Source organism: Larimichthys crocea, chromosome XXII (assembly GCF_000972845.2).
Source record: "Larimichthys crocea isolate SSNF chromosome XXII, L_crocea_2.0, whole genome shotgun sequence".
In the NCBI taxonomy this organism is placed as follows: domain Eukaryota; kingdom Metazoa; phylum Chordata; class Actinopteri; family Sciaenidae; genus Larimichthys; species Larimichthys crocea.
In genome coordinates this window covers 1293024-1316527 of record NC_040032.1, presented here as the reverse complement: position 1 = coordinate 1316527, position 23504 = coordinate 1293024, and the positions used below count along the sequence as shown (strand labels likewise).

General features: G+C 40.0%; 1 protein-coding gene across 1 annotated transcript in view; it reads left to right on the top strand.

The window, feature by feature from the left end:
* The window catches only part of LOC104929452 (replication protein A 70 kDa DNA-binding subunit), a 39541-nt gene extending 19264 nt beyond the window's left edge, over positions 1–20277 (top strand). The window contains exons 11-17 of the mRNA XM_010743976.3: positions 1223–1359; positions 1930–2078; positions 3885–4014; positions 10682–10858; positions 11015–11122; positions 11320–11406; positions 19709–20277. Coding sequence (XP_010742278.3) covers positions 1223–1359; positions 1930–2078; positions 3885–4014; positions 10682–10858; positions 11015–11122; positions 11320–11406; positions 19709–19810 — 890 coding nt within the window. The 3' untranslated portion in view covers positions 19811–20277. The remainder of the gene's footprint in view (positions 1–1222; positions 1360–1929; positions 2079–3884; positions 4015–10681; positions 10859–11014; positions 11123–11319; positions 11407–19708) is intronic.
* The last annotated feature ends 3227 nt before the right edge of the window (positions 20278–23504 follow it).

The window sequence follows — 23504 nt, the reverse complement described above, 5'->3', positions numbered from 1 at the left end:
TGTAACCTTGTCATAGCAGTGAGAGTATTAATCCTGTCTTTGGTTTACTGTTTATTGATTTAATCTTTATTTGTTTGCTTTGTTTTCAGTAACCTTGTGACAATCCAATTTGTTGTACAATAAACGCTTTCTAAATTAATTATTTTTGTTCAGATTTAGTCATGCTAGGCAGGTCTCTTCACCTTCTGTAAGCTCAGCACTGACTGCTCTTCAGTGCAGTAATCCTGAATGAAGTTTTAAGACCTTGAGCATGACAGGAAACATGAATGGGGAGTGAGTGTATTTGTTGTGATTTGGAGTGCAGGCCAGCCTGTTATGACATTTATGTCAGTCTACTCTGGCTTGACAGAATCAGAGGGGTGTCAACTCTCTGCGCTGCATCTTTACTGCATATAACGTGATAACACTTCATATTATCCACGACGCTGGGTATATTTTTATTACATAACTATTGCTTTCTTTTTCCTGCATCATTCTAAGCTTATTTTTCTATTTGTATTCATGAGCTATCTATATCTGTAACCCCATCTTAAAACATACATAAAAACATAAGCCAATCTTTTTCATGTTTTATGTAAATATGCAGTCAGTCTGAATTTGATTCCTGCAGTACATTCCAAAGGCAAGTTCACCACTGCCTTATATCACCTTCTCTTTTAACAACACTCAGTAAGTGTTTTGATGTCTTGTGTAGCGCTCTATCTCAGACAATGATTTGGAAATACTCTTTCAGTAGTTTGAGTGAAATTGACGTTTTGTTTGAAGTGAGGCAGGTCAGGCAGGCTTTACCTCTATTTAAAGTGTGTGGTTGTAACGTGCAGAATGTGATTTGGTATTGTCTTGCTGAAATAACTAGGGACGTCCCTGAAAAAGTTATTGTACTTCCACTTACTCACACTTAGTTCATAACTAGTCATGGATTTATGTGTGCACTATGTGAATGAACATGACGACTCATCAGGTTGATATTGAAGCTAAAATCTTTTGAGGAAACATATTTTAAATGACATTCCAGTGCTATAACTATATCAGAGTTATCAAATTCAGTGTATGTTTGTAGCTTGTACATTACATTTCTTGCTATTGTATTCAATTGCATATATTAAAAAAGGATTTGCAGATCATTGCATTGTGGTTTTATTTACATTTTACACAGCGTCCCAACATTTTTGTAATCGGCGTCCTATCTATACAGACGTAAAATGAGTCTCTCTGTCCGTAGATGTCATCGGAGTGTGTAAGAGTGTTGAGGACATATCCCGTATCACCACCAAGACCAGCAGAGAAGTCTCCAAGAGGGCCCTCCACATAATAGACACAAGTGGCAAAGAGGTGGCAGTCACATTGTGGGGAGAGGAGGTAAAAACAATAATCTCTCGCTCTGACTTCTCCCTCCTCCCTCTCTCTCTCTCTCTCTCTCTCTCTCTCTCTCTCTCTCTCTCTCTCTCTCTCTGTGTATTCAATGATGGATAGAAGTGTGTTTATGAAGGTGCCCATCCATGGATGCAACATATATCTGTGGGTGCTCTTGCATACACAGGCTTTTTGATTGGATTTTCTGAGCTGTAAAATTTGGACCGGTCAAATCATTCCTGTGACCTTCAGGAGTGTTTTGGACCAGAGTCCCTGATTTGAGTCGGAAGGCTAAATAACTCTCGAATGTGCATGAAATGGCACTATTATTCTCTGAGCTCATTCAGTCTAAGAGCTAATCCCTCCTCTTTGCCAAAATCCAAAAATGACTTTGAGATGAACTTATAGGTTGTCCAATTATAAAAGCAAACTATACTGCCTATTACTTTCTGGTCTCTCCAATAAGCTGCAGACTGATCATGTAAGAGACAATAACACAACTTCTGTCTGCTGTCTCTTGTTCTTCGTCTTCCTCTCTGCAATTACTGTCTTTGACACACTGTTTTCTCTCTTCAGGCGGAGAAGTTTGACTGCTCTGGGCAGCCTGTGGTTGCCATCAAAGGAGCTCGCTTGTCTGATTTCGGAGGCAGATCTCTCTCTGCTTTGTTTAGTTCAACAGTCATGGTCAACCCAGACATACCAGAGGCCTTTAGACTGAGAGCCTGGTGAGTCACTGGTGTGCATGCACACATCAGTGCTCTCTCTCACACACACAGAATTGTCCACGTGTTGTGGTCATTCTGGCATGTACAGTGCACATGGACATTCATTCACTTGATCACCACACAAGACACGGTCTGTATAAACAGTCACAGAGGTATACACAGGATTGTATCTTCTTGGTGTACAGAAAATAACCCAATCATGCTCATACAGATGAACAAACCTAACCACAAAGCCGTGATGATCACGTGTCAGGAGACACAATGGCATGTGCCTCCTCATTTCCAGTGGGTCTCTAGTCAGGATGATGACAGGGTTGGGTGGAGGGAATGACAGAAAAGCAGAACAGGGATATCTCTGGATTACAGCTCTGAACTGCTACTTTACTTCACAGAAAGATGGAGCCGTATCAAACTGGATTCTTATTAGCACTTCCTGTGGATTTGAAATTATGACTCATTCACTCATTAAAGCTGTTCCCAACTCTGGCCGCAGCTAAAATATAAATACTCTTATTCTTTTCGTGTGTGTGTGTGTGTGTGTGTGTGTGTGTGTGTGTGTGTCAATGCTTCAGTGTGCCTGTGTGTTCCACTGAAAGCTATTCTTAGGTAAAGCATTGCATGAAACGTGTGAAAGGGGGGTGTTTGTTAGTACCGGGGGGCATTATTCTGTTCACTCTTTCGGCCGTTAATGTCTGTTATATATATTTGGCTAAGTGCTCCATGAACGATTTGCTTTGGCCAGTTTTGCGTGTGCGTTATGGCAGTTACTAGTGTGTGTGTTTATAGAATGAAAGAGGGGAGGGGCAGGCTCCATTGCTCCAGCTTTAATCTTGGTCTTATTAGTCTCTGGTCAATACACCATCTCATCCTGACATTCAAAGGGCTAAATGACTAAAAAACAGTGCCCCTCCTTCCTTTCATGCCTCCTTCCATTCTTCTATAATCCCTGGCATTTCCCGCTGATCTCTACTGCTATTTGGTCCTTTCTCCAGTTTACATGCTGACAGCGGTGAATGAATTACACTGAACGTTCTTCAAGGAGCAGACACACTGTATTCTACTTCCTTTTTAACATTTCAGTCTGCGCTTTACAAAGACAAAGTCTGTCTCATTCCAGTTCCTGTGGCGATGCACTGCTTTGTGGGATTGTTTTGACCAGACTTGCTTGTATAATTGAAGAAAACTGATGAATTTGGATGATGCCTTGATTAGATTGCTCTGCTCAGCACACTGGTGGTGTCACACTGGTGCATTAGGATTTTAAAGGGAATATTAAAACGGTAGATGAATGAATGAATGAATGAACAGACTGAGATGATAGGCAGAAAGAGTCGGAAATGTTTTGTTTTTTTCATTCCCTCCGAGAACAAACCGTGTATATGGACAGAAATGTATGCAAATATTAAAAGCTCATTGATGGATGAATGCATTTGTCTGTGATAGACAGCCTTATGTCAGATAGAATCGACTGCAGGATGCAGATGAAGTGGCTGTAAATCAGTTATGGGATTAAGGGAGTAATTCAGTTATGGCTGAAGATGGTTTCTTTAGATAATAGCATATCTAGTGCAGTACCACCTTCACTGTCAATGTAACACATGTTCATATATGCAAACACACACACAACATGTTTCTGATAAGAGATAGACACACTCCTGGACAGTTTTTTAAATATTTATTTATTTTCCTCCCCTCCACTTTAAATAATCCATATTATATTTCACATGGATGTATGCTTTGGTGAACATGCATGTTTACAAATACATTTATTCGTATATGTGTGCTGTGTATTTTAATGCACTATAGGTACGACCGTGAAGGCTATGCAGCCGACAGCCAATCCCTGACAGGGACGAGGTCAGCGGGGAGTGGAGCAAAGATGAACTGGAAGACACTGAGCGACGTTAAGGATGAACATATGGGACAAGGAGAGAAGGTACAGTGCATACATATAATATATGTATAAGCCTCACCGAGCCAGGCAGCAGTGTTAATCTAAAAAACAAAAAAGAGGTCAGGTGTAAACGCACTGACATTCAAAAGTGACTTTTTAAATGGTCGCTTCACCCAAGTTAAAATAAATGTCAGAGACAGAAATCTGAAAACTGGGCCAGATGAAACCAAAATAACTTCCGTGGTGAGACATTAGAGGTAAGTGAGACAATATGATTTGTTTTTTCTTCTCATTTGGAAAATCTGCCATCACTTTGGTGACATTTTCTCAGTTTATAAGCCTCTTTTAGATATCAGATGCTGTATTCTCATGGATAAATTACAATACGGATTGATGTCATGATAAGGCCTCTGGCCATTATAATGACAGAAAGTGTCACCTTCAGATTTGTCATAAATATGAAATTAAGCCAATAGGCAAATGCCAAAAACTAGTTCCCACAGTGGCTACTTGAGGCTGGCTACAGAAAGTCCCCATGTTCAAATGTCCAACTTCACAGCAGAAATAAACATGTTTACAGCCTGGTATTTTCAGCTTCAAAGTGGTGCTTTGGAAACCTGCATGTGACGTCACATTCTTTATACTGTCTTTGGTCACAACCAACTGTTCAAAGCCCAAATAAATTAAGTTTTCACTGATATGATATGAAATGTTGAACAACTAATCGATCCAAAACTACAATGAAACTATGGATAAATCTGTCCATAAGTCAGATTACTTTTTATTCATGGGGTCGGAACTCATGCTTTATTAATAAACTAATTATAGACATAAGTAACAAGTTGAACACTAAGTCTGTGTTTGAAATGAAGACAAAAACTCTTTGTTTGTTTTATGTGTTCATTTCACTGAATGTGTTGCATTCACAGTATTTGGTTGGATTTAGGTACTCGCATGATTCAGTGCAGAATGTAAGAAATATTATTAGAACCACAAGCAACTGTGACACTAATAATTTTCTTTAAAATATTGATGCGCTGCCGTGTGCTTATTTATGAGTCACAGAACAGGATGTAAAGCAGAGCAGGTGGAAATGAAGTCGTGCGGGCTGTAATTTAAAAAAGTAAATCTCACTATTTTTGTCCCTTTTTTTTTTCTTTTGACGGATGTCTGAGCCAGTTTTTTATGAAAACTTCAGCTGGTAGCAGATTGATTCGTAAGTCAGAAAATCTTTCTTGCACTTGGGCAGCTGGCTTCTGTTTGAAGACGAATGAAAAGAAAACCCCTACAGATGATGTAACATCAGCGTAGCTACAGTACAGCGGAGTTTGATAGCAGAAAATCTTTCAGTGTTGTAATAAAAAGACAGTAAACAACAGGTTTTGGTGTCAGTCCCTGAGAATCAAAGGGTTGCAGCTTCACTTTTACGCAGTCACACAGATGAATCCATCATATTGACGGACTTTGACGTCAAAGTCCTGACTGCCTGCTCTTACAACCCGATTACTGAGGCTTCTACTTCTCTAGCTACACATACGGTGTAACCCACAGCTGAATCTTCTATAAAACTAGCAGGGACGATTTTCAGTGAACAGATAAAGTGATATTTTCTGCTAGTCATTGTAAATAGAGCAACTCATATAGATGGAGCAAGTCATAGCAAGGCTGTGCCTGGTTCTCTTGGGTGAGCAGTGTGGGAGTGTGACATTAAAGCTCACATATTAGCAGTACTGACTTTTACTGCCATACGCAGCTTGAGGACCATGTGACAAGTTTAAAACTGATCTCTGTGCCATTTTGAGAAGTGTTATCACACAGAATTATCATGCTTTCAACTGAAAGTAGAGTGCATCTAAGTGGTACGTGCCACTCATAAACTTTCCGCCTAATTAATTAAGTTTATCTCCGACTCTCTCTCATCCTTCACGTTTAATTAGAAGCCGCTTACGAGTATGCTTCAAGATCAGTTTCATTTCTAATAAAAATTCTAATTATGTGTTGGAGGTGGAGGAAGCCTATAGGGCATAATGTTACCGGAAGGAAAGCAGTAACGGACGGAGAACGTGGGAGTGAGAAGCCAGGCAGTCACTTTCATGTCACTTAAAAAACTTGCACTGATAGATGGAAAGGAACAAGGCCACAGGGGTGGTAGAGAGTATAGAGGAAAAAAAGAGTGAAGAGTGCAGTGACTAAGAGAAATGTGACAGGGAGTATTGAGAAAAGGATACAGATAGGAGCAGTTAACTGGCAGATGTGGAGAAAGGAGCTGAAAGGTGAGAACGTGTAAATAAGTCAAGCTGATTTTTTTCCTTTTGTTTTTTTCCTCCTTCTCTTTGTCTTCTCCTTTTTCTCTCTGGCCTGCATGCCCCCAGCCACTCCTGTAATTGAACAGCTTTAAGCAGCTTGTCTATCATGTACTCCGAGGCTGCAGCTTTGGTAATAATAATGGAATCCAAATCATTAGTTTCTAGTTTGAAGGAACCTAATTTGACATTCTACCTGCTTGCCTCCATGTGTGCGCATGACTGTGACCCTGTTTGTGTATCAGTGTGTGTGGGTGTAAGTGTACAAGCACATTTCTAATTAATGTAGCATGTGTTTGTGTGTGTGTTGGGATTTTGGGACAAGCATTAAAGTTGGCATGTGCAGCCACGTCAATTATGTGAAGTAGATTTTCACTTGGTTGCCCTTCCACATACAAATTTTAATTGCATTTAGGTGCCAGAAGGTGACACAGGGATTTGGTGTGATAAGGCTGAAAACTATTTTCAGAATGTTGGCTGGGTGTGTGTGTGTGTGTGTGTGTGTGTGTGTGTGTGTGTGTGTGTGTGTGTGTGTGTGTGTGTGTGTGTGTGAATCTTTAGGTAAGCATCCACACATTATATTTGTGTTAGTGCGTCTGTGAGTGTTTATTGTGTGCAGTGTTAGTCATGCTCCTCTTCTAGGTTCTCCTCAGTGTGCTTAAGGTTAAGACTTTGCCCCAAGGCTTCTGTGTACACTCTGGAATACAGAGGAAGAGGATGGAGAAAAAAGCTGAGAAAGAGAAGGAGAGAGACGATGACAAATGCGGGGGGATTTATTTGGAGTGGTCGAGTCGTGATGGAATCACAACGGTCCGGATCCCGCTGACCTCTGTTTCCACATTCTCAGCCCCTCAACAAGCCCCAGAATACAAGCATCCTGTTTTTTTCCCACCACGTGCACCCTCCTGACACCTTCCCCACCCATCACCTTGCCACCTCTTCCATCCTTCCAGAGCTCCAATCTGCCCAAGTCTGCGAAATGTGATGAGGCAGGCGTGCGGGTGGAAACATCGGAGCGGAGTGTTGAGGGGGAGAGGGGCTGTTGCTAACGGGTGAAATTCTCCTAATTAAAACAAACAAAAAAAACCCTCCTTAGTAAGTCTTTCGGAGGGTTCTTCCTGTGTGGCATGGGCGCTGGGTGGATGGGCAGACGGATCATGAGGCAGTGAGTCAGTGTTAGCTACCGGGAAGAAAGTGTCAGATAGCTTTAAGTCTGACTGACATTATCTGCAGAGGTCGTGGGGACACAGGACAGCGTCAGCCATGAGAACACAATGGCCTTTTCACATTCAGTGCTCTTATTGTACATTGTGTGTGTGTGTGTGTGTGTGTGTGTGTGTGTGTGTGTGAGAGAGAGAGAATTTGGCCAGTGTCCTAGAGAGACTCTTTGATAGACTCATTTAGGCCAACATTAGTAATGAGTCTGGCCCAGCTCTAGCTTGTAGTTGTTGTTTAGAATGCATTTTAAAGCATTTCATTTTAAATTCTGGCTGTAATTCCAACATCTTGTTTAAGGCCTGCTCTCCTGGTACAACACATACCCGCTGCTGAAGCGAAGACATTTTTTTTTTCTTTTTCTGTGCTATCTCACTCGCGCATGTGTATCTTATTTTATCACGTGTGTTTATACATGCAGGCAAACATACACACATGTATAACATAAAATGTGTGCCTGTTCCCTGGGAGACACAGTTCATTCCGCTGTGCGTGCTTCATATCTACATTTATGGAAATGGAGTGATGTGCTGCTTCACAGGATGAGAGAGTGGCATTCTTTCCCCTCAAGAATTAAGATTTCTGTTCTTTTAACTGTTGATTTTAGCAGTGTGAGTTCTAATGCTTAAGGTGCTAATATCTGCCAAAACTGCAGCAACATTTCTGCATTTTAATTGGCTTGTTTACTGTCTGCTGTGTAGACTTTCATTTAAATTCACAACCGAAAGACGTTTAGCTCACGGCGCCTGTACTGCAAACATGTACGTTTGAATCTCTGCATAAAACTTTGCATGTCAGCCATATGTCTGTGTGCAAGCGTGTTTTTGTGTGTGTGTACATTAGCACAATTTATGTATTAGTTAGGGAGAAAGAGATTCGTCTCATCTCGCATCTATTATGCAGAGAATTCTCAAACTCCCACCACTCTCTTTTTAAACTGTTCCAAGATTGTTTGGAAGTCAAATAGAGATGTGTAAACAGCATGCATCTACCAGCTGGACTGACTTGTTGGCAACGGTTTTCCCGATGATGCCAAGTTTGATCTGAAATTTATTTTTATTTTTTCATTTTATGTTTCTCTTTTTCACCCCAAGCAGCTAAAGATGTGTCGTCAGCACTAGAAGGAGCACTTTCACTCGTCCTCATCTCTTTCCTCATTTCAGTTTGATGGGCTTCAGTTTCATGACATTTTCTGTGTGCTGCAAAGTTTAAAGATACCAATAATGACAATACAAGAACATGCCAAAAGAATACTCATGCCATTTGGATGAGAACAGAGCATCCATCCTGAGATTATTCATCCAAAGGTTAGACAAGTGAATGTTTCTTTCTGCTGCTGGGTTTGACTGAATGCCAGAGCTGTCTAATGGGAATGATGTCACAGCAGCAGTTTCACTTCTGCATACTTTCTGTATTGATTTTAGTATTATCTTGTTCACAGTAGCAATCATCTGAAGATATACGGTGGTCATGAATGAATGAACACTGTCTGCACAGTTGTTACCATGCATATAGATGATGACACACTGCAGAAGCTGACCCGGCAGGGTTTTTTTCAGTTCTTGACAGTTTCTAAGCTCACTGGAAACATGTTTTAGCTTAGGTTGGCTGGAGAGTTACACTTTGACGTAATCCACTGCAAGCATCTCGTGTTCTGAGATTGGTCATTGTACCCAACCAGCGTCATGCGATTTTGACTCTTGTACTGTGGACTAGTGATTACTCATTGTGTTCTTATGGGCCTGAGCCACCTGGCGCCTTGTTCATCTACCAAGATGCAGCCTCCTACATAACAAACGCTTTGATGAGATGTCTTGTTCCGGTCCCATTCATTCAACATTTTTAAGATTATCTTTGCGATGTAAAACCACATCTGTTTATATCCTGTTAATGTCATGATATGTACAGATAGAAAGAGAGGCTCAAAACGAGAGAAAGATGGTATGGCAACCAGGACCCGCAGGAAAGTTTTTAAAATGTGCCATCTTCTAAGAAGCTGACAGTAGAGGGTCTATGTGTTATGAAATGAAAAGCTGTTATATCTGTATATGAGCGGTGTAGACCTAAACTCTGCATTTTTTTTTTCACATTGGTAACACCGTTTTGTTCGACTAAGACTTCAAAAAGAGAGTCTGATGGATACATCCTGAAATTTTAATGAAACAAGGCAAGTATAAGGCCATCACAAGGACAAGCTACAGTTATCTTCATGTTTCTAACAGCTGCAGGTGCTACGAACAAGCAGGAGAAAACTGAAAGTTAAACAGTGAAACCAGATGATCCATTAACCATCTTTTCTAAAGGCCTTGGTCTCGTTTCGGAAATGACTGCATTTTTCAAATTTGGTTTTCTACACGACAAAGAGTACATCTGCAAACCAGCATCCAAAAGAACACACAGCAGTTAGTAAACACTTCACTTATTAAGCAGCCACACTTTTTGGTGAATATTAGCTACCTAGGTAGGTCATCAAGTCTTGGTCTTGACCCGGTCCTGCACTACCTTGGACTTAACTTCATCGTAACCCCTCAAAGTCTTGCTTTTGTCTCGGTTTCTATAGACTCTGGTCTTGGTCATGACTTGGTCTTGGTTTAGCTGGTCTTGGATTACACTGCCATCAACACTAGTGGACAGATTCTTCCTCTATCATTAGTTCCTTTCCCTCCACAGCAGTTGTCCGGTATTCTGTCAATTTACTACATTTTTCAGTGACTTGAATTATGCTTTGGAAAGCCAATGTTAATTAGCTGGTGAATCACGCTGCCACATTCTTTTCTCCAAGCTCCAGTGGGAGTTACATCACTGTTGAAGTTCAAGTTGCCAACACTCCTGATAAATGTCTTGTCAGGATTTGATTAAGGTGGTGTAACATTTGCTGTCTTTACATTTCCTCTGCTGGAGCAACCGAGTTTCACTGAGTGTAAAATAAAATGCAACAATCTGCAATTAAATTATAGTGTTTAAGGCCCATTTGGTTTGGGAAATGTTTCTAGTATGTAACTTGATTTGCAGGTTAGACTTATCCTGAGCGTGGCATTGTGTAAGAGGCCAGCACCTGCAAATTAACTTCAGCCTGTTAGACGTTCAAATTGCAGCAGTTTGAATGGATTTGGTAGTTTTTATTATTGATCTTTCAGCTCTATCCACATGGTTAGATTTCTTCCTCTCCCATGTTTGTTCTTTCTTCTCAGGCCGACTATTTCAGCTGCGTGGCGACAGTGCTGTACACCCGTAAGGAGAATTGTCTGTACCAGGCCTGTCCATCTGCAGACTGCAACAAGAAGGTCATAGACCAACAGAACGGGCTGTACCGCTGCGAAAAGTGTAACAGAGAGTTCCCCAACTTCAAATACAGACTCCTACTTTCTGTAAGTGCATACAGTGCATGTCAGTAATGATCGTTTGTCACATGTGCCTCAATATTCCTCAATGATTTAGTCATTTCTGCAGTCTTCTGCAAGACATGTACACACATGAATAATCCCTTGCCCCCTTCATCATCCATGTCCGTCTGTCTGACTCAGGCCAACTTAGCAGACTTCGGGGATAACCAGTGGGTGACATGCTTCCAGGAGACAGCTGAGGTCCTGTTGGGTCAAACTGCAGAAACACTTGGACATCTCAGAGACACAGTGAGACTCACTATTACATATATACATCCTATACACAGTTGTTCTTCAATTACTTTGTTCACATCTGACAAGAAAATTGCCCTTACAATTTTTCCAGCAGGTGTAACTTTAACAGCCTACTTCCTGTAAACCACTGGCCCTGACTCCATTTTCCTTGTTTTTGCGTGTTTGTGTTTATGTGTGTGTTTGTTCCCGAGGATGAGGCTGCGTTTGATGAAATCTTCCAGAAAGCCAACTTCACAACTCACATCTTTAAAAATCAAGCCAAGCTGGAGACGTACAACGTAAGTAGCTATAAACGAGAGCACAAAGGGATTTGATACAATGCAACGCCATTTAGCTTCCCGGGAATAAAAGAGCAGAGGATAATGACATATGATGGTGCTCATCATTGTCCTGCAAGCTGTGAGATTTTTTTTTTTTTCAGTGATCTCTGCCTTGCAGGAATGCGCAACCCTGATTGGCTAGTGCATGTCTGTCACAAACAGCTGTCTTATCGCTGTGTTGAATAAATCCCCCATAGCAGTCATTTTTATTTCTCCTGCACTCACTGCAAATACTGTAAGTGGCATTGTTGTAAAAACAGGAAATGTCGTCGCTTTTATGGTCAATTTCACAATCAAACCCAAAAGTCAGAACCAGATGCCTCAAATAGACTGAAGCTGTGCTAGCATGTGTTAAAGACAATCCAGTCACAATGTCCTGATTGGAAATGGCGTTTAAGGATTCTGTTTCTGTCAGATCTTCTTCTACCGGTAAGTATGATGGTTACAACACGATGAGATGGCAAAGATTTCATATTTAGAACTACAACGAATTTCTGCCATTTAGAGTTCACAGAGGCCGTTTATGAGATCAACATAGATCCGAGGAGAAAAACAAATGTGGGGTTGATGTTTTTATTGGCAGATTGTCACACTCTACAGCCAATAGTATTGTTCATAGTGTGTGTGCGCGTGACCCACACCAGGGCGATCTAAACACGGAGTATCGGCGCTGAAGTTTAGCTGCTTAGCTAGCATGGACTCGCTTTTAAGGTACAAAATCATGAATGTAGCCTGATTGTACCTTGGTGCTGAAATCCTATATTTTAACATAATTGTGATGATTCAATTCAATTCAGAACTTCCCTTTTATTAATTACAGTATGATAGTGATGCAGAAAGGTGCGAGCTCGCCATCAGACTGAAATTTGTCAAAAGTATCACTCATTATTATTTAATCCTGGTGCTGTTTGTATGATGTCTTTTTCTGTTAAATGATAAAAGGCTCATGTGAAACAATATTAATACCAGGACAAATAAAAACGTGCTGAAAAGTTATGTAGATGATTGGTTATTTGAAAGAGTAAAATAGGAGATGAAACATGTATTATTTATATACTATTATTTATTGTAACTAGTGCTGTCAAAATTAACGCGTTAATTTTGTCGATTAATTTTAAAGAATTAACGCGTTAAAAAAAATTAACGCAATTAACGCGGTTTTGTTTACACTCCCGGTGGCGGCCGCCATTTTTGATGTGGCAAAGTAGATCTTTGTTTCCCAGATATATTAGTGTGTGTGTGTGAATGGGTGTATAAGAGGCATTAACTTAAAGCCCTCATGGAGACTGCGCCCTGGGCGGTCGCCCACATTGCCCACAGCTAAAACCGGCCCTGCTTGTATTAGTTTACGGGCAGATCTGCCACATCCAATATGGCGGACAGGTTAACGTATCGCAGCAACGGATCAACCTGCTCAATGCGGCGTCTGTATATATGTCTATGATCTATCCTAACTAAAGGAGAGTCTATGGCGGAAAGATGGATAAGGATGGACTTTTAGGGGGAACATTTCATTTTAAAAAGTTGCCCCATGGCTACACTACAGGAGTGTGGCACTCGTCAGTATATTTCCTCATTCTGGCTTTTTTCTATTTGCACTGTGCATATGTGCACCTTAATCCAATAAAATGAATAAATTTAAATATACTTTCTCTGTGCTTATTCTACATTAATTTGATCATTTTACATAAATAAATATTCATTATAAGCTTCAGTCTCAGAAAAATGCATTTAATTTATTGATACATTTATTCATAGATTAATCGCGATTAATCGCGATTAATTACAGAATTTTTTGCGATTAATTAGTTAATTTTTTTAAATCGATTGACAGCCCTAATTGTAACATGTTTTACACATTGTAAATGAGGAATATGACTTGGCTGCAGCGCGCAATTAGGGAGCTCGAGAGATGCCTACTAGAGACCTTAGATATACTATAAATATATAATATATATAATATGTATATTATATATATATATATATATAGCGTATATCGATATATGTATATAGATATGTCTATGTATGATATATATACTGTATAGTATGTGTTTATATATATGTGTGTGTGTGGTGGTGTTTGTGTGTGTGTGTTGTGTATCATTATATGCTATATGTGTATATATATCTATTATATATATATTATTATGTATATATGTGTATTATATATATAATATCTATACATCAATCCACATACATACATACATACATACATACATACATACATACATACATACATATACATATACATGTATGTGCAGTCAGTCAGTCAGTCAGTCAGTCAGTCATGCCTGACCAGCAGCAGTCTTTAGGATGAGCTGGCTTCAGGCAGACAGTTGAACATGACGCGATACAATGTGTTTATGTTAATAGGCTGCGTGCCATGTGTGAATATGTACCAACTAATCGTTGTTAGTTATTATGCGAGATGCGCAAAGTGAAGTATAAGCTCATCACAACGTCAGTCACACGACATGAATCCAGAATCATTTCAATTAGTATCACAGTCACAAGGGAGTTGTTAGTAGCCAGTGCACTTTGGATAACAGAAAATAAATACAGCTGTGGATTCATTTCTCTTAATTAGGCACTAATTAGCATTTAGCTATTGTCTGTCTAAGCCTAATTAGCTTAATTATTCAGAGGCTAATTTGCTACTTGGGGCACAAGAGTCTGAGCGGATTGATTGAGATGTAGGCTGAGTTCTGTCCTGACCTCAAGAAACATGGAATGCAGACACATCCTTCATAGAAACGATAGAAAAGAGGAAAAGATTATTATCACACAAAGTCGAGGGAAGTTATTCAATTTGGTCTTTACACACACGTTTGTTAAAGTAAAGTGAGCTTGGCTGTCTGTTTACAGTAAATGTCAGCCTACCACAGGTACTTAACCACCAGCAGCAGATGCTGGATGCTGCAATTTTCATTACAGCCCACAGTAAAGAAGTGTTTGTCGGAACAAACAACATTCTGATGATTTAGCTTTCATTGCACTTTTACCACTAGAGGAGCTCAAAATAGAGTTTCCCCTCGGGGCTGCATGACAGAAAAATCATGGGGTCATCCAAAATAAATGGTGCAGCTTAGAAATATGACCAATTTATATTAACTACACCAGATCAGTTAAACATAACAAATGACTAACACTTCTTATTAAAGCCTGTATTGTGCATGCCTGTATTTGAGGTAATGAGAGTGAGACGGTGGGAGTGGGGGGGCGCTGTGGTAGATCAGCTGATAGAGTGTGCGCCCCGTGTACAAAGGTCAAGGCCTTGCTGCAGGGACTCGGGTTCAACTCCAGCCTGTGGTCCTTAACTGCGTGTCATCTACTCTCTCTCTCCCAGCAGTCCTGTTTTAAATGACCCAAAGAAAAAAAGATGAGTTGATGAGAATGAATGAGACAGGCTCATTAATTTAGCGATATTTAACATTATACGCCACCCAAATGTACAGCTAAAATTATGCATATTACTAACTAGCAAATACGTAATGTGTCCTAGTTGTCTAATTAATTCATATGTTATAAATATAAATCACTTCCGCTTCACAGTTCAATTTATAAAATCTCAGCCTTGATTAAAGGTGATACATGAGTGGGAGACAGAATTGTGCGACATGGCCAAGGAGTGAACAGGTGTTTATAACATTTTCAGGTTGTGATGTCAAGACCAGCATCCAGTTCCAAAGCCGTGACTCTGACGTTTCAGTGCCTTTTTAATTCATTCATTCATGGTGCAGGACTGATTATTTTAATATCCACAAAGTGATAATGAGCTACGATACACACTCTACATGAGGCTCATCAGTGTTCAGAGTTTATTTTCGGTGGGTGTTAGTCAAAGTTGACAGTTTTAGTTTCAAAGCTTGCGATTTAAAAAGGCAAGCACAGAAGAATCAGTCCGTGATTCACTTCAGTGCGTCTTTTCACCTCAGCCTCAGTTCTTTCCAAAAGACTTGAGTGTGACACGAGACAAAAAGATCAGGCATCTACCACAGTGTTCATAAAAATAGAACAATGTAATGAAATGTCAGAGCTTAACAAGATTAATGAAGTTACAAAATTTGTTCTTTGTCATTTTTCATAACAAGGACACAGAGAGAAGAATGGAGCTCAGGATCATATTTTAGAGATGTTGTTTGAACTCCTCTTGCATATTAACTAAAGTTTGTTTTATTTTACCACCGATTTTTCATCTTAACAAGCAATGTGCTTAAATCCCCAAAAGTTTTCTTTGCCATCAACTATAAATATTAAACCACAACTGTTACACAGTTGGTGATTCCAGCAGTGCTGCAGTATTTGCTGCTTCTCTTCATTTTCACATTCACTTTTGCATTTTTCAATAACTTGACTCTCCATAAGGAATACAGATTTATTAAAAGTTAAAAGTAATTAACATTTTCATAAAAATGTCTGATTTTCTCCTCTTTTACTGAAATTGTGATTCAAGACATTATTAATCACCAGAAGCGGAATTCATGTTACAACAGAGAGAAACATTTTAAGAAATGATAGAAAACAAAAAGAATTCTATATGAATAGATACTTTATTGATCCCTATGTCTGTTAATTCTATTTTTCACTGGAGTTTTTACACATATAAGCTTGAAAAATACAACCACACACACTAAGGGTTCGGTAGCTTGCTCAAGGGCACCTCAGCAGTGCCCAGGAGGTGAACTGCCACCTCTCTAACTACCAGTCCACCCTCTATACTTTAGTTATGCTGGACTTGAACCGGCGACCCTTTAGTTTCCAAGGCTCCAAGTCCCTACTGCTGCCCTGACATCAAAATACTTAGGCCATATTCATGATTTAGGCATGATTCAGTATGAAATATCCAAACTTCATACAAAATATCTGAAATATCTGCCAGGTTTATCTATAAATACAGTATTCATGCATCCATTTTCCGTTACCATTTGTTCCTATCAGGGTCATGGGGGGCTGGTGCTGATAACATTGGGCGAGAGGCAGAGGCAAGGACAGGCAACCTTGGACAGTTCGGCAGTTCATCACAGAGCACATACAGACAAACAGCCATTCAAACTCACATTCACACCTACGGACAATTTAAAGTCACAGATTGACTTGTATGTCTTTGGACTGTGTGAGGAAGCAGGAGAGAACCTAGAACCTTCTTGCTGTAATAATTGTGTAAGTTTTATAAACTATTTTATAAACTATCTAATTAGAAGGAAACATGTCTATAGTTGTTCCAAACAGCCACAGTGTAATGCAGTGTGAAAAGAGATTGGGCAGAGAGGGGCCACATGTGAAATTTGTTTAGATATGGTGATAATGGTGCAGATTGTCACATATGTTTGGCACTATTGTGTTGTTTAAAAAGAACAGGTCAGACACTTACTGCCAAAGTCCATTTACCACAGCAATGGCAGCTAATTACTGTAATGTTGCTAGAGAAATAGGAATGTCACACTTCCATCAGCTATCGAAATATCTCACATAATATGGTAACATCTCCACAATAGATAAATGTACAAATAATCTTATGATGTAGATGAAAGTCTAAACTGGATTCCAATAACACTTAGTTATATAGAAATAAAGTTCCATCTTAAATGCCTGTCATGTTTCATTAAGGTGGAAGAGCTCCACAGAGACAGGACTGTGCAGTTAATTGGACACTTGTGTTCAGATTTCAGTGTCTGTCTGCCACAGGTGGAGTTAATGGGATTCACATGATGGTGAAGATCAGATTTGGCCTGCAGGGTTAGAGTTACTGAGCACAGATGAGTACATTCTTCACATAAATTATGAACCATTTGCCTTTGTTGTTGTGCTAAAGACAGTCCAAGATACTTGATGCAGAATTTGGTAACTAAACTTTGAATCTATTGCAGGCTGGATGGTGACTTGTTTTAGATCTGTGACACTATACTCTATTAGAAATGGACGTAGAGGTATAAACAGGTGTGTGAGCGTGAGTGCATCTGTCTGAAATGAATTCATTGATTTTATTTTTATGAATGCAGTAATGTCAGATGGGACCAGTTTGCCCTGTCTTATATTAACAGACAGGCCATTGAGAGGCACATACACACACACACACACACACACACACACACACACACACACACACACACACACACACACACACATACTTAACACACTCAACAAACCACATTGTGCAGGCCTTGTCAACACCACCTTCTGGTCTTTTCTGTGTCTCTGAGCATTTGAAAAAAGGATGAGAATATTCTTCTGGCTGAAGGAGAACTCTAATTATTTATCTTACTTCCTTCTTCAGCTTGTATCTGACAATGAGCACTTGACGGGGTGGGTGACAGATTAACAAGGACGCGGTATACTTTAGATGAAGCTCATTGCGCTCAGTGTTTATTGAGACGGGGGTGTTAATTCAGCTTGACAGTGTTTGTGGTGCTGTTAAGAAAATACTGCTGTTTGACTGTAATGAGCGTTTCTTCTGTAGTTTGTCTTCCATCTGTGACGTCACATGTAGCAGAGGTGCTGTGTTTTAAATACGATGAGATAAACAGAAAATGATGTACAGTAGCTTTGAAATACACAACATGTCTACAGCCACTTCAGAAGCTCTTTGAGCCTGGAAACTCCGCAAGATGATGACAATACTAATATGCTAATGTTAACTATGTTTGGTATTTGCATTAAAGACAAAGTACAGCTGAGGTTCATGGAGCTGTTGTTTGTCTTGAAAATAGTACTTAGAATTCATCCTGTGCAGAATATAAACACTAGAGGGAAAGTGAGGGGATCAATACAAGTTTGTGGCGATCCGTCATATTTTAGTCTGGACACACAGACATGCCTCGAGCAGGTCTAGCAGCTTAGACGCTACATTTGTAAATTGAATTGAATTCTCATCTACATGTAACCCCTCTGTGTATTATATTATTTATAGCGTCATTATGCAAATCTCTCTGCAGGTATCCTGCTTTATGTAATCGCATTGTTCAGTACAGCATCTCATTAATTCTCTGTCAGGTTGTGGCTTCAGTAGGTGGGAGGTGTGTGTTGGCACGTATGTGTAGGTGTGGGTCTACATGTTTCTTCAGCGTGTGAGGATCCAGAAGTAAATTCATTAGGGAAGAATTCCACCATCTGAAATTGAGTTTAGAGAACAGGGGCGACTGTTAGGCCACCAGGTAATTGTTTTCTCCAGATGTGATTGGAATATCGCTGTATGCACATTCAATTAATAAGCCTTCTTTCTCACAGCACCCGGCCCATGTGAAGGACCATTATTTTTAAATAAGTTGTCACCTTTTGTCAAGTGGCACCTTTGTCTCGACGGCCCCCTGTATTGTTTAATTTGCCTGCTATCCTCAGGTAGATGCAAATTGAAAATACTAATAGAGGTGTTGAATCACAAGAGATAATGAGCAAATGTTAAAGCCTTTATGTCGGTTATGCTGGATGAATTGCTAATTGATTAATGGATTGTCTCAAGATTAATCCTTCATACAGTGACCGTGATTATAATGAAAATGAGTTTTTGGCCTTATATGTTCATGAGGAACCGCTGCATTATTTCATTACATTTAAACCACATGAATTGTCACTCCTTTCAAGCATGGATGGTCTGTATTTGGTATTTGAATTTATTGTGTGTTTCTAATAATGTTTAAATGATGTCACAACATGAAAACCTAGCAATGCCTATCAAACTCAATCAGCAGACAGTCATGGCCAAAAATCTTGTATTTTTTTAGTTTAGTATTTTTTGCCACGACTGCATGAGTGAGTAATGCTCGAGCTAAGGACATGATGGCTGATGCCTGTCAGCGGTCATAGTAACATGCTTGTGAATTTTCCAGGTGTGCAGTCAAAGATAGTGACCATCAGAACAGGCCATGGAAAGATTTGTCACTGTAAAAATAGCTCAAAGAAACGCTGACACGGTGTGAGAGGACCAAACTAAATCAAATTAGGCTGTACAGTGAAATCTACTGAGCTTACACCTTCTTTGCACAGATTTAGGCTGCTTTGGATGCATACACTTCATCGTGCTGTAGTGCATTCAGTGTGGTGTTGCCAATCATATGTCATATTTCTATGTGAGCTGTCTGTTATTTCTTCTTTCGTGTCTTGCATAAAATACCTACATTATGTGCTTCCACCAGATTTTAGGGCACTGTCTAAACCTGTTCAGGCACAGACACTTGCTGATTTGAGTTATTTTTTGAATGATGTTGATCATAGAGGTTGGAAACATCTCACTGAACTTAACTCAAGATTTTTCCTCCCTCCACAGGATGAGAGTCGCGTGAAGGTAACTGTAAAGGAAGTCCAACCAATCGACCACAGAGAATACAGCAGGAGACTCCTCAGTAACATCCGCAGACTGGCCAGATGAACTTTTTCCACCAGCGAGATAATGCCATATTTGACTGAGGCAGCAGAGTGGTGGCTGATTCATCTGATCAAATGGCAACCAAACAAAAGACTGATATTTAGTTGCTCACGTCTTTCAACAGGAGAACAGTTTTAAAGGAGTGTGATGTGACATTTTTATTTAATGACATTTTAACAAAGAGCTTTAATTATTTGATTACATAGAACGCCGTTAGTCCTTGTTTTAATGTCAGGTAAGCGAGTGCTTCGTCTCTTTGGTTTCAAATCTCTGTCGGTGATGCACAGCGTTAGTTGAGTAAGATGTAGATGAGTCAGATTTCTGTTAATGTTCATATTTAGTTTTAGAAATGATGTGTTGTCATTTGTTTTACATGTGCACAGTTGATTTGAGTGTTTGGCTTGCTGGTCTTTGAAAAAAAAGGAAAAAGATATTAAAAGGATGTGTGAAAGGATGTACACACACATGCAGTGTTTGTCTTTTTCAGTGAGGTTCACTGTGTAAACTTTAGGGTGATCTTTCAGCAGAAATGGAAAATAACATGCATAACTATGTTTTCAGAAATGTACAATCACAAAAAAAAAAAGTTATGTTTTTATGACATATCCTTTAATATCTGCATATGGAGCAGGTCCTCTTACACAAAGTCTTTTGCCACCATGTTTGTTACGGTACCCCAGAGCGGTCAAATGGTTCTGCAGAAAAAGAAGACATAGAAGAAGAATCACACTTTTTATTAAGCACCACAAGTTACTCTTAAAAAGTAACTAGTTACAGTTAGTAGTTACTTCTCCCAGAAAGTAACTTAGTAGTAGTTAGTGAGTAGTTACTGAGCTACAAATGATAAGTAACTAGTTAGTTTGGAAAGTAACTATTGTGTTACTTTCAAGTAATTTTGAATTTGGAGCCCACCTCTTTGACGGAACTTAAAATACATGTGCGTATTCAGTTATTTATGATATATACTATCTTATACTTCTATTTAAAGAAGGCTATTTTTGGACTATTGAGGCTCGCCATTCCTGTTTCTCGCTGACTACCATAGAATTTTACTTAACATCAGCCAATCGTCATCATTTATGCGACTGTCTCGTGACCCCACCCTCACCAAGGAAGGAGGAACAAGAAGAATCTTTGCCGCTCGGCTCAGAGATCTAGTTGGTCTGATGAAAAACAGCTGCCTTCAATCACTTTTGGCAGCAACAATAAAGCCGTTATAATGATGGGAAGAGTAATCAATTAGATTACTTGTTACTGTGCTCTCAGATGCACCATGCATATGCTGTTTTACATTCAACATGGAAACACTTCCAAGTTGAATGTGTGTATGAACATTTCAAAGTACTTTGTGCTCACTGTAAGTATAGAAGGAAGCGAGGCGTTCCTTCCTTCTAAGGTGTAGCTCAAGGGCATGACACTGATTTATGTTGGCAGCAAGCCGTCTGCTGCCCTCACTTCCAAACACCATCAGTACTATCTCCCGTCTGCCTCCTGCCATGCTGTGTGTGGAGGTTTGGGAGATTAAAACACACATACTGATCTTTTCATCCCAGTGTCACCTTTCCCTTAACTTTTTCCATTATCTCTGTCTTCTCTTCTTTGTTTTGTTGTGAGTGGTCTGAGGCCACATCCTCAAATCATCTCTTTGTATTAGCAGCACAAGTCACCCTAATGCATGAAACGTAGTGGTCGAACATACTAATGAAAGTGGTGAAAGTCTGCGAGTTAAGTAAATGTTTAAAGGTAGCACTTGATTCATTCACTGATGAACAAACGGAAATGGTCCCACGTTATTCAAAGCACTCACGATTCACAGATAGGAGGTTTCATTTTCCTCTGAAATCTCTCCTGGTCAAAAAACAAATCAGGACTGTTTCTTTTTTACATTTCTGGCAGAAGCAGGTGCAGCGAGTTCAACGCTGCGCTCTATTCAAATCTAAAAAGGAGCCAGTGAGATCAGAAAGTCATTTCCAACTTAACGCCTTGCTGGTGATTGAGACTTAAGATGGAGACACGTCAGTCTGCAGCCCCAAGGCATTATGGGACAGAGGGGGGACACGGTGAAGAGATTAAGAGAAATACATTTTTCTGTATTATCCTGGGGAACTTTATCTGAATGTGATGTGTTAAAGCAGTAGTGAACTGAATTCCTGGTAAGGTTGTCGTATCTTCTTTGTGGGATTGTGGGACCTCTATCTGCAGAATGTGTGTGAGGCTACAAGGACAGTAAATGGAAATGAGCTACGGTTATCACAGAGGTCGTGGCCCTGATCACAGTCTATCTGACCGCAGTGTTATCTTAAAACACACTGTGGTTTAGTCAAGCCTGTGTGTGTGTGTGTGTGTGTGTGTGTGTGTGTGTGTGTGTGTGTGTGTGTGTGTGTGTGTGTGTGTGAGAGAGAGAGTAAGAGAGTGTTGTGATGAACATACCAGAGATCTAGTAAATGCAGTGTTACATCAAGACCTTAAACCATCACTTTAGAAACACTTTAGATACATGCACTGTAGGTATTCTATCTACACTTAAAGGCCCTGCACACCCACACAGCTGTTCTCAATTACTCTGGCTGATTAGACCTCGAGTCAGGTGGAAGTTGGGTGGAAACTCTAATGACAGTGTAAAATGTCCCAGATGCAGCAGAGGAGTGAGGAAGCTGTTGATGAAGCGCCGTCTGCATACGCCTGCACGGTCTGGAGAAAAAAATCTAATGGGTGAAAAAAAAAAAAAAACTGCCATGGAGACAAAGCAGGTCTCCCCCAAAATTACATCATATAGCTGTGTAGTAAGTGTGAGTGTGTGTGTACGAGTGAATTCAGGGCAAAGCACATGCTGGACAGGCCCTCTGCGGTGGAGGAGGAGGAGGAGGAAGAAGAAGAGGAAGAATTTCATAATCTGCTAAAAAATCTTTTTTTTTTTTTTTTAGCAGATTATGAAATGAAAAGTCAATAATCAACATTTTGAATCTAGAAGTCTTGGCTAGAAAGTGTACACTGTGAGAACTGTGGTAGGAAAGTGTGACAACAAAAGCAGAAGACTGTGGAAAGTGTGCAAACTTCACATATCACACACTGGTTTGTTTTAAAGGGCTCGTCGTCTCTTTATATTTAGTTTTTATATTTGAAAAGGCTTAAATATATATGTGAACATAAAAGTGCTCCAGGGGGTCAGATTCAAGTTAGCGAGAGAGAGAAAAAAAAACTGAATCCCATCAAGATGCAAGACGTGTCTTTGATGTAAGCATAACTTAAAACTTCTTGTTTAATCCATACATGCATCCACTGGCAGGAAGCGAAACTGTGTTTTCCCCAAAGCTCGGCTAAGACGGCGCTCATCGGTTTGCCAGCTCCCTCTCTGCTGGTCTTCAGAACATTTTGATTGACAGCTCGACTGCCTGTTTCTGCTCAAGGATTTCGCACTGTTATCAAGGACACTTCGCTCTCACAAGGGTATTTATAGGCTCTGTTTTTGTGTGTTGGGTGCATGAATGAATATAATCTTAGTCATCGCAGTTAAAAAGTGCTCCAGAGGAGGCGGCGGTCTTTCATGTTACATGTTCACAGCGGGGAGCTATAGGTGAACATCTCTGCCTCTAACTCTCTAAACTTTCCTCTCTTGTAGGAGGCCGTTCTCCTCGCCTCCCTCCACTCTTAAACATAAATTACCCAATCCCCATTCGACGCCTTACTCATCCCATTA